Source organism: Cupressus sempervirens, chromosome 1, assembly GCF_028749045.1.
Source record: "Cupressus sempervirens isolate cs-2001-9-10 chromosome 1, ASM2874904v1, whole genome shotgun sequence".
NCBI lineage: Eukaryota > Viridiplantae > Streptophyta > Pinopsida > Cupressales > Cupressaceae > Cupressus > Cupressus sempervirens.
Window position 1 is genome coordinate 545,242,404 of NC_143118.1, and position 19,958 is coordinate 545,262,361.

Sequence of the window (19,958 nt, forward strand, 5' to 3'; positions counted from 1 at the left end):
AATACAGACCTATGGAACTCATCTTTAGGAGTTCAAAATCAGAAATGTCAATTGGAAGGCATTCTATCAGTATCCTAAACATGCACTAAAAAATTCCAGCTGTAGGCCTTCACCTTTGAATTACATTGCTTGTGGCTCAAAAAGTCCAAAAGGACCAAACTAAATTTATCATACAAAGATTTGATCTTGGTAGGTTCATCACCAGGCAAGATCAATCATGGGTACAAATCTGGTCAATTGGCACTGTTCCTGAAAATGGATTTTCATGAAGCTTTTGAGAGGATTGAATAAGACATGATTCTCAACATGTTCAACTGATTGAAATTGGCTCAATAATTCACAGGGTTCTGAAATCTCTTTTCCATGGGCTTTTGCAAAATCTGATGAGACGAGAACTTTTTCAGAACATATTTAGCCATGGAGATCCACCCAGTAAAGTTGCCCTTAAACCCCTAGCTTATAAATGTCACATATGCTAGTGGTTTGCTGGATCCAGGGGATTCGAGTGCAGAGGAAAAACAAGGGAAGTTCATTACCAATAGATAAATGGTCACCTAGTGTTCACTTTGCTAATGATTCGTTTATAAATCCTGAGCTTATTAAATATTCAGTTGAATGCACAATCCTTTGTTTAATACTTTTTACGAATCTGGCAGTGCTGTAACAAGTGCAGATAAAACAGAGGCTATGCTCAGTGAGGAAAAACAAACCTTTTGATTAGCTCTACCAAAGGTGGAAAAGTTATGACTCTTGGGAAAATATGAGCAGGAGCACCAAGTATTTTGATCCTCTTACCTATTTTTTAATCAGGCCACCTATAAAATATTAAAAACTGCTCAGAAACCTAGGATGAAAGGAATCCCTTTGGTAACTCGGATCAAGGAATCTCTGAAGTCTGACCATAGAGCATGGAAGAAGTAGTTGTAAGTAAATGGATGGTTGGACCAGAGAATGCAGATCACATAATGTCTTCTGTAAAGTACATCCAATAACTCAGAGGGCTCTTTCAGCTATGCAACATAACTATTGATGCCAAGGCTTCTATGCTTACTCGATTAGCTCCTCTCAAGTGAATCTGCGCTGTTGGGACAGAGATTCTGATTTCCTTTATTATTGATTTGAGGGGTCATGGAATCCTTGGGATCTAGAAACACAGTCCAACTGGATATTTCGCTTTTTTTGTGGCTCACTAAGCCTGTGGACTGTGCTTTCCAGAAAATGACGTGCAAGAAAGGTTTTTCATTTTGGGAAAACATTTAGAACTGTGATTTGCAACAATGGCATACAAAATGTGAATGAATCAAGCCAAAAAGATGACTAAAGCTCAAAAAATCAAGTGTTATGCAAATGATTCCTTGCTGTTGCATCTTCAAATGCAACTACATGGATCAGGTCCTTATTTATGGTCAAGCCTTGGTAGCGAATGCAAGGATGTACAGGTTTCATATTTCAGACTTCTCTTCCATTTTTTGTTGTAGTCTGCTGCCAAGATTTTTCAGAATGCTCACATGCTGAATTCATTAACTTATTTACAGCCACTACTGTGTGACTCTCATTTAGGGGACGCATAGATGATCAGAGAAGACAGCAACAATTATGGTTTACACCACAGCAACTGTCATAGTTCCCACTCAGTTTCAGATAACTGACAGTTTCTAAGCAGGAATTGGTCCTGATTACAAAGCCCAAGCTGCCCTAATTTTGTAGGATGTTGACTCCTTTCCTGTCAAGAAATGGGTAGAAGTGTTATTTTGCCTTAATTTTATAGGATGTGGCTTTCGTTTTGTCCTTTTGCTTATCTCTGGTGAGCATTTTATTCTTTAGCATAATATAAAATAGATGTTCCAAAAAAAGCAAATCCCCATGCATCATCTAGCAATAATAAATCCGTAAGAAATAACTTTCACAAAAGAAGAATATAGTAGCAAACATGCTGCAAATAAATGATAATACTTGAGAATAAGCCACTTTGAGGGGTCAAATGTCCAAAAGTCACCAATAGAACATAATTCTTTATATGATTAGCATTAACTAAACACTAGCTCCTCTATCTGCCATACTTGTGCTTTGGCCAAATGTAGGATCCTAGGTAACCCTCTCAGCAAATGCAACCACAAAATCGCTGTGGGGAAACATTATAGAAATGGTCTCTACAATCTCTCACACCAAACGTCGAATACCAAGAGAACCTTGGGTGATTGTGCCCTTGCAAGCTCTGTATAGTTCCCCCTGCAAATCCGGACTCTCAAGCAAATAATCCATAAACGACTCAGTGCAGTAGAAATTATATGAAGAAGCATCAACCTGCTCCCCTGCAACCCACAGTTGATCTCTCTGAAACTATGGCACTACCAACTGTCTATCACTATCGGCTTTATGAGATGAAGTAATAGATTTTCTTTCAGTAGAAGTAAAAAAATCCCCATGAAAGCTCGTCTCCAAGTTAGATGATACCCTACCCAATCCTGCAAAGAAGTGGGGGCAGTATCAAGAACTAGCACACAACTCTCTACAAAATCCACTACTAGCACATCAAGACTCAATAACCTATTTTGCATCATCTATCAGTGCACTAACTACTGAGGGACCTCCATGATAACCTCATCCAAACGTGACTGTGACTCTTGGAGGACGGACTAGTTATACTACAAAGAGTCCATAGTGACCTCAAGCTCATGGGTGAGCTCATCAACCTCGTCCTCTTTTCCCCACAAGGCATGATAACATACCCAATCTCTCTCAAGCTATATTACCCTAAGTTTTTGAAACGAGGGGAAGGGGGGATGGGGGAACGGGTTTCCGGGAGGGTTTTTATTTTTGGCTGAAATAGGAGACGACAGGGGATGGCTATATATATATATATATATATATATGAATTTCAAAATTATGTAACATTGTCACATTCATCATAGCAACATAACTTATAATTATCAATTTTGTTCATCAAATCAGCATAGAACATAGCATCTAACCAAATCATCGTCTAAGAATACTAAAGTCTAAGAATAGGAACATAGGATGACATCAAATGAGAGAATCAATCTGCCATAGATGGGCAATATGTTTAAACTTTAGAGCCCTTTCATGTGGGTTTTGGAGGAAAATTGAATTTGTTGTGCCAAATCCTCCTAGACATGTAGCAGCCATCTTGTTTGGGCAGTAATCAGCTACAACAATGTATTTCTGGGCAATTATCACTGCTATCGAAGCATTATCAAAGCTGAAAACAATCTGAGTATTCCTTAACCCAGCAACAATCATTTCCAAGTCTGCAATATGAATATCAAATAGAATTTTGATTTATAACCATTTTTAGGTCTATTTTGTTGAACAAAAGTTACAATTTGAATTTTCAGTCATAGTTGGATACTAAGTTTGTAATGGCTTCCAAAAAAATAAACTTTCAAAATATGTTATATTAACATATTTTATTATTTTAATGTGGGGCTTGCGGATGGGCAGAAAATCACCATTTATCAATATATTTTGAGTTAAATTTTATTTTAAAATTGGAAACTTCAAGCAATCCCTAAGATGGACAGGAAATGGCTACGAGGTCCCCGGGACGGTCAACACCATCTGGGAACATGTTGATTGTTTCTGAAGTTTCGGGGACAAGTTTTTGATTTTCTTGCTTGGTGGGGACAGCTTGGAAATGTTTCTGACCATCCCCAAGCCCCTGAAACGAGGACAGCTTCCAAACTCAAGGCTTAGGGCTGGAAACGTAGCTGGAAACGTGTCCCCAAGTAACATAGCTCTCGAGTAGGAATTCCCGATTTACTAAATGTAAATTATTGTCTCATAATCCTGATAGCCTCTTAGAGAGCATGAAACTCCTCAAGGGAAAGACCACCATCATAGTGCTCATCTGTTACAAGGGTGCTCCAACCATAGACAGCCAACATCTATTGAACAACATTAAAAACCTCTAAAGTTGTGGCAATCATGCTATCGGTAACCTTAAGTTGCCCAATCAAATATCAAGGAACCTGTAATCGCTAACTCGTGTACATGTCTTCTGGCCCAAACTCGGCACTATCATAGGAACCTGTATCTACACTACCACCATGAGATCTAACTACTAAGGGACCTAGTGCAAGAGGAAGCTCTCTGCAACCCTCCACTGATGCACTCATCTCATCTATAACTACTGCACTCATATCAAGGATGAATGTAACTGCATCCTAATCGCATCCATCATCCATGTCCGTAGAAGTCAACTCACCACCAACCACCACTGTGTAGCCGAATTCGATTTGGGGCTATCATAGACTATACACGCTCTAACTCACCTCAAGCTCATGGGTGAGCTCATCAACCTCATCCTCCTTTCCCCACAAGGCATCATAACATACCTAGTCTCTCTTGAGTAGGAATTCCTGATTTACTAACTATAAATAATTGTCTCATAATCCCGATAGCCTCTAGGAGAGCATGAAACTCCTCAAGGGAAAGACCACCATCATAGTGCTCATCTGTCACAAGAGTGCTCCAACCATAAATAGCCAACATTTGTCGAGCAACATTAAAGTCCTCTAAAGTTGTGGCAATCATGCTATCGGTAACCTTAAGTTGTCCAATCAAATATCAAGGAACCTATAATCACTGACTCATGTACATGTGCTCTGGCCCAAACTCGGCACTATGATAGGAGCTTGTATGTACACTACCACCACATGATCACTAAGATCATGTGCACTATCATCCTCACACACATCAACAATTGAGATACTGGTACAAGGTACCTCTACCAATGCCTCCTCTAAAGAAGTGGAAGCTACTACTGTATCAGACTCCTTGCGTGTCTTTGTTTCCCCCTTGTCAGTAAATCCCTATAAATCACAATCCTAGGACCTATCATCATCCAATAAATACTTTGAGTTATCGCCCAACGTCTAATATGATATACCAGACTCACTGCAACATGAATCATCAACACGTGAAACATCACAGGTCCCCACAACACTAATATCAACACTACCCAACTGAGACCCCTCTGTTGTCGCATGCTACTGCATACATGACTCAATGTCATCATTTAGATCAACATCGCTAGGGCATAAATCTACATCACTTAACTCCTCCATAACACTCAAATCATGATTGACATAAATAGGTAGCTCTATGCCCTCATCCATCCCACCTGAGAAGACTGTTGTCTCCTACACTGACTCAACACTATGACAGCTGCCATAAAATATCAGAACTATCAATTCTCATATCCTCCACGCACTCTTCAAAAACAACACCCTCATCCAAAGAGTCTAAACTAACAGTGGTAACAACTACATCTTCTACACTAACACTATTAACATCATCAACATACTCATATGAGGGACTACAATCCTGAAAAATCAGACCCTATACTTCCCATATCCCCACTACTACCAACTGATGTAAGACTGCCAGGGCAATTAGTATGTCCTCAACTTTTTCCCAAGCACTAACTCTGGATTCCACAAACTACTGGAACTCAATGTTGTCATCCTCTAATGAAATAGACATATGTACATATCCCTATCTAGAATCTTCAACATCATAATTGCAAAGAGGACTAATGGCTGCCCCACTAAGCACAGGATCATCTTCACCATGATCACCAGTTGCTGAAAAATCATGGTGAAGACTTCTGGATGTCTCAACTATGAAAAATCCTAATTTATCTTCATGCATTATCAGTGAAGACGTTTTTAAAATGGAAACAATATACCTAGTTGCCCTGTCAATTGTCATCAGATCTAAAAGTCTTGCTTCCAGTCTTTTTTGATGTTGTCTCAGCTTTTTCATACTTTCCATCAGAGCATTTGTTTGCTTCCTAAGATTACCCCAGTTATTCAATTGGTTTCCATATTTATTAAAAAAATTGTACTCATCCATAACTGAACTAAGGGCAAGAGTAACAACAAGAGGATCAAAATAATAAATTTTTCCTACCCCACAGGATGGCAGGAAACTGCTTTGATACTATTTTAGGAACCCCCTATTGGTTCTAACCTTGACAAAAACCAATTTCCTTTACTATTCAAATGTTTTGACATTTTGACAAAAACTTTGTATGCAAGCTTAAACTCGTTCTACTTTACTTTCAGAATGTGTTCCTTAAGTTTGTAGGTTGTGAATAAAGTTATTGAATACTTTTGACAATGAAAGGTTGTTATATAAGTGATATGCTAGCTGTTTCAGACCTTTGACAAACATATTCATGACCAAAATTAACAATTACAGCTAATAGACATTTAGACAAAAACTTGCCACACATCCCAATGAGCACCTATAGCCACTAGGCATTTCTACAAACAGTTATAGTGGAATCATACAACCATTTAAAATGACAATACAATGCCTGTATAGAACTAAAGACTTGGAATTAGAGCACTTGTGATTCATTACGATCTATGATCATGTAATTACAATTAAAATTTAGGAACCTGATTATGAATGGCATCCAATTCAGTCACAGCAGACCCAAGGAATTGCAACGCCAAACTTGGTGTTTAAAGATTAAGGAAGTGATATGTTGCAGCAGTATCTGGTCACCCTATAAGTCAACAAATGCCAACAATTTTCAACACAGTACTTGCATCCAAACGCCACTAAATATAACTGATAATCACAGCCTCAAGAATGCCTAACAGTGGCGTCTAATAGCAACATCCAATAGCCTTAACCATTCACCAAATTCGGGCCGCCCAGGATGAAGTAAATGCAGGCTCTCAAAACACACAATTCACAGCAGGAAAGTATGGCCTTCAAGCAGCAGTAAATACAGTAGAAGGCAAGCAAAAACCACGTCCAAGCCTGATATGAATCACAGCTTCTCTTACTCACCGAAAATGGCTAGCAATGACATTCCCAATCAGCTACAAGTAGGCTACAATATATAACAATGTCCAAAGGCATCACACAACTTTGCATCCAAAACTTTGTCCTTTATACTAAGTTATTATGTTCTATCAACCTTCATGTCTTCACACATGTCCCAAAATTCAAAACTACCTCTTGCCCACTTAGGGTTAACATCTAGGATGTCATCACTAAATGGTCAAGCAATTATTTTGATAAGAAAAATAATTCCCTAATAGATATTACCATTTCCCTTAACTCTATCATGTTCTGCCTGCATAGTACTGCAACTGATAAAACATTAATAACTCCCTCTGTACTGCTCATAAAGACTTGTGATCTTGCATATAGGATCATCATACCTTGTTCTAGTTTCCTCAAGTGCGTACGTGCCAATTTGTTGTCTATGATATTTGCAAACCAAGAAGGTGTCTATGCTGACAGATAAACTCTGTGATACTTACACAATTTTCTAAGTCTTCAAGCCAAAACTTTGTCTTCATAACATGTTGACTTAATAGGGATGATATGTTGCCATTAATGACAACCTTAACATATTTCCATACTCACCTCTTAGCCAAATTGCCAACAGGGCACAGGTGTAGATGTGGTTCCAAACACAACCACCAATATTTGTGTCGCCCTCACAAATGCACAAATAAGTCTTAGATCAAATTGCAGGCATCAATTAACCCTAGCAATAGCAGATAACTTGCAAACCATTTGCTCTTCCTTCACCAATAAACACTTCCCGGGTACAGAGTGGAACAGTAGGGAAGTGGTGAGCAGATTATTATATTCCAGCAACAATTTGCAGATCAATGTCCAAGACAATTTTCAAACTTAGTCGTCAACCAGTTCCAGATAATAATAAATAATGACTTCCAAGAACAGTAGGAATAGTAGGAAGACAAACAATTCCTCAAAATTAATTCACAATACCTCAGCTGTGAATTACCAAGCACATCTCAGCTTGAAAACCCTTATACTTCAGCAAGGGAAAAGAAAACAGTAAACTCAGAAACTCTCGCACAAAGCAACAAAGAAAATAAATATTCAAGCATGCTTTTTCCAATCCAAAGAGCTTGTATTTGGCGGGGGCCCTAGCTCGGTTGGCTAAATCTTCCCTGTTGCAGGGGGTTGGTCACGGGTTCTAGTCTCCCCCGTCCCCATGGTACCGGTGGGCATGTCGCACCAGCGCTACCAGTCACGTTAAAAAGTTTATCCAGCGCACTGCAGTTTATAGGGGGGGCCGTGTTGCACCCGATTCCTGCAAAAGAGCTTGTATTTATAATCCCTTGTTGGCAAAAGTTTTCCAAAAGAACTAAACTTCAGAAATTGCGAAAGTTTATCAAAAGAACTCAGCTCGTGAAACTTTCCAACACAACTATTTTAGTTCTCTTAATGGCATTATTATAATAAAATATTATTATTATAATAATGCAACTTTAATAATTAATCAATAAATATGAGCTCATGCAATTAACAACCAGATCCACTACTGGTGACACCCAACTGCCAAAGTCACCTATTGCACTACTAAAAATGGCAACTACCAAAAATAGTAAGTCCACAACTGAGACCCTCTAATCACCTTGTCAGCTCACGAGGGTCAACATAATGAACTGACTTGTCCAACTACAGAAGCCTACCAAAAATGGGGACATTACAGTCCTCCCTCCGCAAGATTGCTTGTCCTCAAGCAATCTAGCAACACAATGAACTCCAACCTCCACCTAGATCCCAAATGAAGAGGTATACGACATCTCTGTCAACACTAAACTAATTGCATATTACTAACATCATTAGGACCAACAATATATCTTGCAACGTAGTACCCAGAACTTGTGTTGATAATGTGGAAGTCAAGATATCACCAGACTACAACTCCAGAGAAGATCTCAGCATCCTCTCATTTATTGTATCCACCCACATAATATATACTGGACTAGAATCCTAATCATCACCAACAATTCCTGAAAAAGACATAGCCACAAGAGAACCGTATGCACTCATGCCAACTATATCAATAATAGGTGCAGTCACGTCAAAATCTGTGGGCACACAAACATCACCAACTATCGCAACAAATAACTTAACCGAATCTGTAGATGGTGAAAACTAAGCCCAACACCACTCAAGTGAGTGATCAATATCAACTTCAAATAGTGGATTGTCATAAGACAATGTTGCATCCATGTTGAACATAAGATTGTCCACGAAGTGAACCTCACCAATGTGTTGATCAATAGTATAACATGACTTTGTCTCTACATCACTCACCTCATCTTTAATAACAAGTGTACTATCATTAGAACACACATCTACAGCCACATGCATATTGCTAAACTCCTCGCTAGATGGTGCTCTTACCAATGCCTTACAACCTCCAGCACCTATTCAAGAGGATCCTTAGTGGTTGACCTTTATAATGAGGGATGTGCAAGATAACGTGGTAGCATAGGTTGTCATACCGCCACCACATGCCGATGTCCAAAGCGTAGATCCACAGGACTACAAGATGAAGGAAATAGTGCTCGGGAAGCTCACTAAGGACACACGAAAGGTGATGACCACTATGGGTCTCAAGCAAGTGTTCTACTAGTTAGACGGAGATAAAAAGGAGATTCAAGTCTTGAAGAAACAAAACCAAGTTTTGCGGGATTATGTAAAAGTGGTAGCGGGTCCCATCAATCCAGCCAACCCTAAGGCTACATTAAAGGTTTCCCTCGACAAACGAGCTTCGGCCGCACTCCCTAGGGATTCGTTTTGAATGCATGCTACATATGGAGGCACAGTTTTGAGGAGAAAGGAACAGAGAATATAGAAGTAAACATGCAGCTATTGCACGGCATACAAGAAAGCATGCAAAAGTTAGGAGGCGTGATTGGTCGAGTTCGATATGGCCAATGAGATTCAAACATATCAAAAGATCAGGAGAAAGTGAGAACAATCAAGGGACGAAGATATAAGATGTTATTGGCCATTTTCACTCTTACAGAGTTGGATAAATTTGATGACTGGATCAAGAAGATTGAAGCTAGCAACCAAGTTATGCTTCCATTGTTCACTGACAGCCAAGATATGCAAGATAAGACACAGACCAAGATCATGGAAGCAGATAAGTTGTATACCAGGGCCAGCCTAGAGATTTTTTACGATGACTCCCGAAGGACCTTGTGTGCTTCAGAGTCAATCACACAGCAATTCCAAGCCACCTTTGAGGCGGTACTGAGGATGACCTTAGAAGGATTTTCAATGCTAAGAAGGCACTCAAGGAATTGGACAGAAGGGTGCCTGGTTTACAGGAAGTTTGTAGCTATTATGGCCAGGTGAGGGCTAAATATGAGGCCGTGGATTTATTAGATCCTTCAAAGATCATGACTGTCATAGAAAAGTTCAAGCCAACCTATCCAAGGATTATTTTGGATGAAGGGGAACAAAACCCAGATGCTAGAAATTAAGTTTTTTGACTTATTTTGGCTCTATCGAGCTCCTCAACTTCGCAGGTGCAATGATTTTCGACCACTTACAGTTGTGCTAACAGTGAACTACCAATTTCTAAATTTGGCAATTTCATGCACCGAAACCACATTTTTTTAGCTCGGCGTGGTTAACTAATACATATGCATGAAGGAGGTCGAGTTGCTATTTTAAAAGGCTCCTAAGCTCTTGCTACCACTCGGAGATGTCTTTCTTCTATCTTCTTCTTCTCTTTATAGTTTTGATCACATAAAGGCCCATTCACCATTTAATTGATGAAAACAAGTGTACATGGCGATTTAGCACCATATTAGGGGTCAATTTGTATATATTTAGCATTATTTTATTAGTTTAAGCATACTCTTTAAATGAGAAAAACCCTAGCTCCGAAATTTACATGAAGTAGAGGGTTCACTATAAATACAAGGATGTAATATGTATTTAAGGCCGACATTTTATGCAATAAAGTATGCTATTGGTGCTCTCATTCTGTGTGTAGTGTTGCTAGAATGTGCGTTCCCTTTGTGAACTAACAAATCATGAATAACAAAGGAGCTAATAGTCTTATTGTTTTTTAATGCTCGTGCTATTTTAGTATTCTAGGAATTTGTCATGATTAGCCGCATGATACCTCTATTGTGACGAATTAGAGAAGGGGATTTCTTACATACGTTCATAGCAATTGTCCCGTATGCATACACTTTCTATGGCTGCACGATTTGATGAGTTATGAAAAATCATACTTACAAAGTTCCATTGACAATTGCATCAAAGAGATTACAATTATGTTGCTCCAAATTTCATTGGTTTTCTACCATCCCCTTTGAAGAATTAATTTGCAAATGCATTGCCATTGTGGCTCATGTCCGTTTAAATTTCATTTTTAGCGATTTACTTATCTTTCTCATCACCTTGTCTCTTTGTCATTTGTTTTTCACGAAAATCTGGTTAAATTAGAAATTCATATTAATTTAGACTTGCATGCACCACCATAAAAATCAGAAAATACAAAAATATTGTTTTCTACTAAATACTTTCTAAGTGTCACAGAATTACAAATTAGGCTTCACCAAACCAACAAAGGCCTCCTCATTAAACAGAAACATTTATCTTCAATTGAGCTACCCAGTCGGTTGAAAAATAGCCCCCCAAAACATTGGAGTTGATATTTTATTCACTTTTCAAGAGAGAGATACTCACGAATTTATGTCGTTGTCATTGTGCAACTACAACACTCAACAGTAACTAGGACTGAAATTGCATGTACGTTATGGCACCATAGATTGGGTCATACTGGTGAAGAATGTATTAGGCCCATACTAGATATAAAAAACTAGTTAGCAGCATTTGTTATTATTTTGTTAGCAAAAAGGATTTATGTGAGCATTTTATGTTTGGTAAACGTAATAGATCTTCATTTCGTAAAGAAGTTAATAAAATTAAGAGAACCCTAAAGATTGTTCGGCCAGATATATGTGATCCAGTGGATGTTGACTCTTTGAATAGGTCTCAATATTATGTTTCCTTCATTGATGATGTCTCGAGAATTAGTTGGATTTATTTCAGGCCCACAAGATTTTAAGTTTTCACTAAGTTTAAGGAAGTTAAGTGCTGGGGAGAAGTGGTGCTTTTAAGGCTTAATGGTTAATTGTTTGTGTAAATGCTTCAAATGTCTCTCAAGGCACATAATAGCTTGAATGGCCAAAAACGTGAACCCAGCCTCCCTAATGGCTACCAAGGATTTTAACAACCTCTCCTCATTCAATCCAACCTGAACAAGCAACTTTCAAAGTTTCAAGTGTTTGTCTTGTAAGCAAACCCAAACTGCTGTCCTATAATAAGGCTTATTTCTCTATAAGGTCTCCAGTGAGTGTTTTTTATTCTTTTCACCAAAACTTGCCAAAAGACCCTCAGCTTAAATCATGCATTCTAACACCCATTTGGTGATACTTTAACATATCCCAAATTCAACTATTGGTATCCTGGACCAACCTTGCCAAACTGGTGACTGTCACTTTTTTTCGGCCTATTTTACCCCAATATTACAAAGCAACTATATAAGATATTCAACCCCTGACCCTAAATCTCTCAACAAAGTTGTTATTTGCCTCCAACCAAAGGAATTTGTTGTCAATTGATCTTATAGGCTCTAAAACTATAAAAGCCCCAAATTGCTCCTAGAAACCCTCATATAACTAGGGCTTGGTTGATCTCTAACTCCCAAATACAATTTCAATCAAGTGAAAGTTGTTTCACCATTAGAATGACATAAATTATAATAGAACTATTCCAATCATAAAAACATACCCTTATTCAGGTAGATTGCTTACTGCTATAGCCAAACCCCAAATATAAAGTTCCTTTAACCAAAACACTCACATTGATCACCTTGCACAGTCAATATTTCTGCATATTAATGGTTAGTTCCTTTTGACACGTGTTAGATTGGGATCATTCCATGAGGAACAGTCAGAAATCATCCATGAAATGATCAAATTCCCATAAACTACTCAAACTGTGAACAAAAATGTCAAACCCCTATGTCTTTCAGCAGCAAATTGAAAATATATGAGACTTTTGGTACCTTAGTGCACAATCCTTTTTTAATGTTCTATCCTTGTTCTCCAATCATCCAAAAGATGGATTCAATCAATATGATCAATCAAAAATTCAAATAGACAAAGAAATTGCAGAAAATAATGATTTTAATTGCATATCTCTGTCACAGTCTGTACAGTCTCTTGTTTTCTCTGTACCACACTGCCTCCCTATGCCTTGACCGGGCTTAATAAGGTGAGTTCTAACTGTTACAACTGATCCAAATCAGTTTCAAGCCATTACAAACTTAATTAGGCCCTTGACTCATTTTCCCTCATAAGCTTACTAGCCGGTATCATTTAAAATTTTGAATTTAAAACTAACTTAATCAATTTTTTGAGTGTTCTAACTTATCAAACTTTAACCTTTAATCCTCCTAAGACTCATTCAACTGATCTAGGATCTTATTGTCTATCTTGACTCCCTATGAGCACTATTAGCTTCTATTACAACCATTTAAGTATCAGGACCTGTAGGACTTTTACACATTATATTGTTTGTATCTTCGCAAAACGCCATGATAGGTTTCAAAATGTCCCAATTAACCAAGCTGATGTCTTTATGCCTACCTTGGCCTCTTTAGCATTCATGTGTACATATGTTTGATTAGATGCTCCTACACCATTAAGGCGTTGGTTAAAAAATCAGATTATAAGATAAAAGAAATGAGATCTAATGATGGGGGTGAATATTGCTCTAAGGAATTTGATGAGTTTTGCAAGCATGCAGGAATTGTCAGGCAAAAGTCTGCAACATAAACACCTCAATATAATGGGGTAGCAGAAAGAATGGAAAACACATTAATGGAAAGAGCTACGAACATGTTAAGTAGTGCTAAGCTAGATAACTATTTTTGGGCAGAAGTTGTTGGTAGTAGGTACCATAGTTGAAAAACTCAGACTCGGCAATGACTCAACTAGCCCAAAAATTTGGAAAACCCAAGACACTAAAAAAGTCACAGAATTATTGGCAATAACTCAGTAATCTACAAACATTTTAGGATACAGAAGTTTTTTAAAATATTCTTCAAAAACACACATATTACTGAATTTGTTGAGCATGTCACTAATTTCCATCATACATGAATCAAAATCAGAGTTTAATGCTAAGTTGTCAATATGGGTATGAGAACTAGGTTTCTCGGTACAAACAAAAGAATTGTGCCTTGGGGTACAAATCGTTTGGGTATGTGTATAGACATGTATATATATTCAAAAAATTAAAGAAATATAAAAAATCATGAAACTAAATACATTTGATACTTCATCATTGGTCGATGCCAAATGCCTAGATGGTAATGATAAAGATCTATATTAAATACCAATTTATAATTAGAAATTTATGTTTATCTTTATCAATTGGAGTTTAATAGTGATAATTTTAGTTATCTAAGTTCTTGATTGTAATCGCCAGTCCAAGACCCCTCATTGTAAGCAAATTTATTTTTATGGCAAGAGATCCCAAAAACTAATGGGAGTTTGGGAGTGGAGCCCCTAACGGGCTTGATGGGCAGCAATGGTAAGCTATACAAGGTGTTAGATGTGAGCAAAACCCAACAATAGAAGGGCTCACGACAAAAATTGGAGAAAATAAAAAGAGAGAGGATGAAGTTCATCACCATAGAAAATCATGATTTTTTAATTACACGCAAGAAATACTAAATTATATGAATTTGGACGAGTTTTTCATTTACTCGCAAGATTTTCAAGCAAAAACCATCGTGAGTTCTACAAAAACTCATCAGCAAGTTATTAAGCGAGTTAACAGAATTTGCAATTAATTATATTCATATGTCAACAGGTTTCAATTACATTCCCTATATCTCCTTTCATATCATATCTCATTATATTATCCCTTCTCTATTTCTACTTCTGGTGAATAAATCTTAAAATCTACTTATAGCTACAATAGGGAGATAATATCCCTAGAGTACCTTCTATCTTCTTAAGTTCCTATTCTGAACCTTTCTTAATGGTCAAATTTTAAGTATCTGCACACCGATGTCTGTATACTATTTCCCGGCCAACAATATCAAGTTTAAATCATTTTTGTAACTTGTTGGTATTGGAAACATGAGTTTAAGTTGATGCCTCTTCAACTAAGACACAATGTTTAAGGGGTGTCCATTATGTCAAAATCATCTAAGACATAATCCCTACCTCATCAAAACTTGATTCCCAAGGGGCACATTCAAAACCAATCAACTTCACTAGTAGATCGGGGCTATTTGATGGTTGTATACAGTACACACTATGACCATGACCTTATCTAAAGATTTGCCACTTAATTCTTTGGCACTTCTTTAATATGATAGAATATTAAAAAAAATCTCATCAATTATTTAGCTTTGTCTGTAATGTCTCCATTTTTGTCAATATCAGAGTTTCAAGGATTGGCCTATTATTGTGATCCTCGTAGGCTAATTATTGTGGATAGAGGGTCTTCTGAGGCAATGGCTTGGCTTGGCTTGGGAGGGTCTTATCTTCTCCACAATTCAGTAAGCTACAGGTTGGTCTTCGTTTGGCTCAAATTGGACTTCATTTGGTCTTAGTTTTGTGCACTTACTATTTGTGGTAAGTTGGTGTTGATCGAGATGGACTCTTTCTATTTTTGAAAATTGCATTTGGTCACATGGAGAAATAATAGGTATAACTCCTATTTCAAACAGTATATTTAAATGATGAGTATTTAGGGAGTTATTATATTTTTAATGGCCAAATTATTATTAATTTATTAAATGGCTTATTATAAAGTTATAATTTAACTTTATAATTTCATTTAAGTTGAGAGTTGAGTTATCATTGGAAAGAGTCATTTATTAATTAGTTAAGCCAAGTCAAGTGAAAGAATCTAATAGAAGTTTCTAATTAATGTTGTGTGGTGAAGCCTCTTGAGTGAAGTTACATTTTGGCAACAAAAGGGAATCTAGAGGTTATAAATACAAGCCCATTTGTTGAGAAAAGCATGCTTGGATATTTTCTTTTCTTTTGATGCCATTGTGGTTTTTTTTGAGTTGTGGTTTTTGTGCCCTTGCTGAAGTATAAGGGTCTGAATTCTGAGTTGTCCCATTGGATCTTCAGCTAAAGTATTGTAGATTCGAATCTGAGGTTTTAGTCAGAGTTTGCTTTGCAAATAGTTGCTGAGGTAAAACTATTTGCTAATTCTCCTACTGTTTAATCTGTGTTTAAGGAGACTGTTTGCTAGAGGTATCATGTGGATCTATGGAAGAAGAATTTTTGTGAACTGCTGTAGAAATTGATAGAATTAAAAATTGGATCTGTGTGACTGTCGATTTCATCCAATGGCAGCGTGTGAGCTTCAGCATTGTCTAAAATGTGTATACGTCCTGGACATCATTGCTCATAGCTGAAGCAATTCATTTATGACCAGTGTTTGAGCTAATTGGGAGTTGTTGGTGATTGAAGGGGCAGTGTTTTCATTGGATAAATCTGCTGCTAGGTAATTGGAGGTTTTGCATCTCATCTTAGACCATCAGCTTTTCAAATCAGGCTGCTAACAAGGGACTGTGACCAGCGTTTTGGGAGTATCAGGGTCTGCAAATATTTACTCCTGATATACAGTCAACATCATGCTTGGGAATTGAGGCAGCATTCAATTGGAGTCTCTCCTTGCATTGTATTACACAGCAGACCAATCAGGTTCCTTTAATCATTTGTATTGCATCGAAATTGCTTGTTAATTATGGTTGCATTGGCATATTGAATTGTTCAAGTGCAAAATCAGGTTCTTTATCATATGTAATTATGCTATGCAAGGGTAGAATTGGTTAGTTGCAGCTGGAACTACTATCAAATAATTGTAATTGCACAAGAATTGAGTTTGATGTAATAAGTGCAAAATAAATTTCAATGAGCATTTAGCTTTGAAATTTTAGTTGCAGTTCATTCAGAAAATTTCCTAGATTAATTACATCTGATTTTGCTAGCATATTTTGGTAAAGAATTCATTTGCAAAATGTTGGCCCAAAAGCAAATAAAATGATTGGTGTAAAATTGGTAAAGATTGGAGAGATCTAAGATATAACCAGCAGGGTTTTTTACATTGTCCCACATATTTGAAACTAGATTTTTATTTTTTGCTAGATGAAGCAAATTAGTAAACACTTTTTCCAAAAAAGTAGAATATGACCTTCGATTTTGAGACTTGAAAAAAATGATTTTTTGTGCTCTCCTAAGCCTGTCCGTGTAAAATTTTATCTCCGTTTATCCACAATTTCAGCATCTACTTACCCTTCAAAACTCTTTGCTTCAACTCTGAAAGAGGAATGATTGAATGATTCTAACTTCTATTTTGCCTTTCTCTATATTAAGAAACACTCTTCATCTATAACCTCTTCTCTACCTTCCTTGTCATGGTGTTGCTCTTCCAGTCCAAATTTCTTAGAAAAATCCCAAACCACCATGCCTACAAATGCTTAGTTCTTATCCATGAGATCTTGTTTCCAAGTGATGTCTTCCTAAGATTCCATCACATATTCCATGCCTGATTCAAAACCAGAAACTCTTATTGCAATGTTCTTTCCAATTTCTCTAGCCATTTTCCTTGCTTCTTGCAAAAATTTCTCCAGTTTCTTTGGCCATCTTCCTCACTTCTTGTAAATTATCTAATTCATAAGGTTGTCATTCTTCTTTTGGTGATCTTGTTACTATCATAAAAAAAAATTAAAGAAGCAACTGTACATAATACCCAAAGATGAGCTTTGATTGTAATTTCAATCTCTCAAGCTCCTTCCACTTGTTGGAAATCAACAGATTGATTATTTCCTACTTGAATCGTATTTCAAATTGATCATGGAATGTAGCCAATGTTAGAATTTGCGCTCTTGTAGTTGTTCGAGAGACCGAAGTACTATAATTACATGAACAAGATGAAAACAACAAAGTACAACCATCATAACGACTGTAAGACAAGAAATTCAAGCAAGAAACTCAAATATACAGGAAAAAAAAAAACGCTAGAAGCGGCAGATGTTCAGCATCTTCCCTTTCCTTTGGTCAAAACAATTACAAAGAGTTCAAACAGAGCATGCTACATCTATCTATCTTCACTAATACTCCTTTCTGCACCACAATCCTTACTTCTAAAACCAAGTAACTTCCATTGCCCTTGTTCTTATACTCACAATTTACAATTGCGTTTTGCGTTTATGCCTCTTATTTACAGAATCATCATGATTCATAGGTACCCGTTTGTGCATTAAAGGGCAGCCAAATGTCATGAAACTTGAAAAAAAGCCATCTGTCATGTTAGCCCTGTCACAATGTGCGATTGAGCATGTGACTCTTACTCACACAACCATTAAAGGTACCCGTTTGTGCACTTAAGGACTCCCAAAAGTCATGAAACTTGAAATGATGCCATCTTTTGCAGCGACTCTGACTTTTAGTTCCTAATATGAAAACAGCCACTACTCTCTGTACTAAAGTTTCATACGTCAATGAAAATGCTGGGACACTTGCAAAAATTAATATGACAGTTGAAAAAATGTCAAAACAATAATGATACCATCACTCTAATTTATCTGACTATTATATCACTGTGCTGTCTGATTCAGCTATGTTTCCAACAGATATATAGATTGGTTGATGAAGTAAAAAGTTTTGTGTATCCAATGCCACAATAGGATTCTTGCAATGTCTCCCACTAGTTTTCATCCTCTATAAATGCACTGACTACCATATAGTCAGTGGTGTGTTTGATATTACTCAAGTAAGGTGAATCCATCGTGTGCTAGCATGAACTTTGAAACCAAATCAGGTTATATGTGACAAATATCCATTGCTCCATAACTGCAAATAATAATCGAAGATAGCATCCCACTGTAGTTTATTTGGGTGAGTGTCGGAAAATCTAAATAAAGATTTAACGCGAGTATGACGCATAGGCCATATATTCGGTGCCCATAGTAATACTACCATAATGAAAACAGTGGCTGGGAAAAGTAGGTAAAGTTCATTATCGGAAAAATGGTAAACAATTTGACAATGTATACTTTAAAATCTTACTATTTCACATTTTAAGCCCAGAAAAGCAAGAATAGATTATGTTGAGATTTTCTGAATTAACCATTTGCTCTCGAAACAGTGTCAGTCGTCTCAGGCACTAAATACTTACAAAATGAGACCTTAGCCATTGAAACGTGTGCCCACCATGAAGATGAGGGCTCATTTCAACGAAGCTGAATTTATGAGCTTGAAAGCTGAACTCAAGCAATCATTCAAAACCTCATTCTGCCAACCTAGACCAGAACAAGATAATTCAATTGGGAGAGTTTGGCATGAAAGATGATTATAGTGAGAGTCGCAAACGGCAGTTTAAATATTCCATTGGGTTGAACAGAACGTAACTAACAAACACAAAAATGACTCTGGAATTATGGGCGGATGCCTTGCAGAATTTTTCTTAGTGCTCAGTGGAGACGCATGGCGACATGCCTTAGGACCCAACAACGAAAGCGATGTTTCTATCCAATACAGGAAAACCATTGAAATGATTGAAGATAAGATTTGTGACATTACCGGGATGAGTCGGAAGCATCTGCATAGCTGCTTGGCGGACTCGAGCTTGCAATCTGCAACTATATTACGTACTATTTAAACATCGACGCTGCAGTTCAGAAGGGTGTAGTTCATTTTAGCTTACCGTATTTATTAGTTAACCCGATACAATTCTAACGAGCACTGGTAATGTTTTAGAAATCATAATGTTCTGGGCCCTGGACTGTTCAGCGTACAGTTCAGATACTCTGAAAATTGATAACTTAAATTGTTTAATTTCAGTAGGTGAACATTTATCAGAGCCTATTGTAGATGTAATAACATTCATGTAAAGTTACAATGTATGACTCTTTTTTAAAGTTGTTCTGGCCTCGTAAGTTATTAAAGATTTTTCAAAATGTTTTGTTCTGTCTTGGTATGTTAAGCTTATTAATAAAAATCTTTTTTCCATTTCAATGATTAGAATTAAGTATTAAAGAGGTAAAATATTAAAAAATACAGTTTTTAAATTTGAAA

General features: G+C 37.1%; 1 protein-coding gene across 2 annotated transcripts in view; it reads right to left on the minus strand.

Annotated features, from left to right (window-relative positions):
• The window catches only part of PDE318 (P-loop containing nucleoside triphosphate hydrolases superfamily protein), a 201,633-nt gene extending 182,022 nt beyond the window's left edge, over positions 1-19,611 (minus strand). For both annotated transcript variants that reach the window (XM_089830202.1, XM_089830198.1), the window contains exon 1: positions 19,464-19,611. In XM_089830202.1, coding sequence (XP_089686328.1) covers positions 19,464-19,488 — 25 coding nt within the window. In that variant the 5' untranslated portion in view covers positions 19,489-19,611. The remainder of the gene's footprint in view (positions 1-19,463) is intronic.
• Positions 19,612-19,958: the final 347 nt, after the last annotated feature.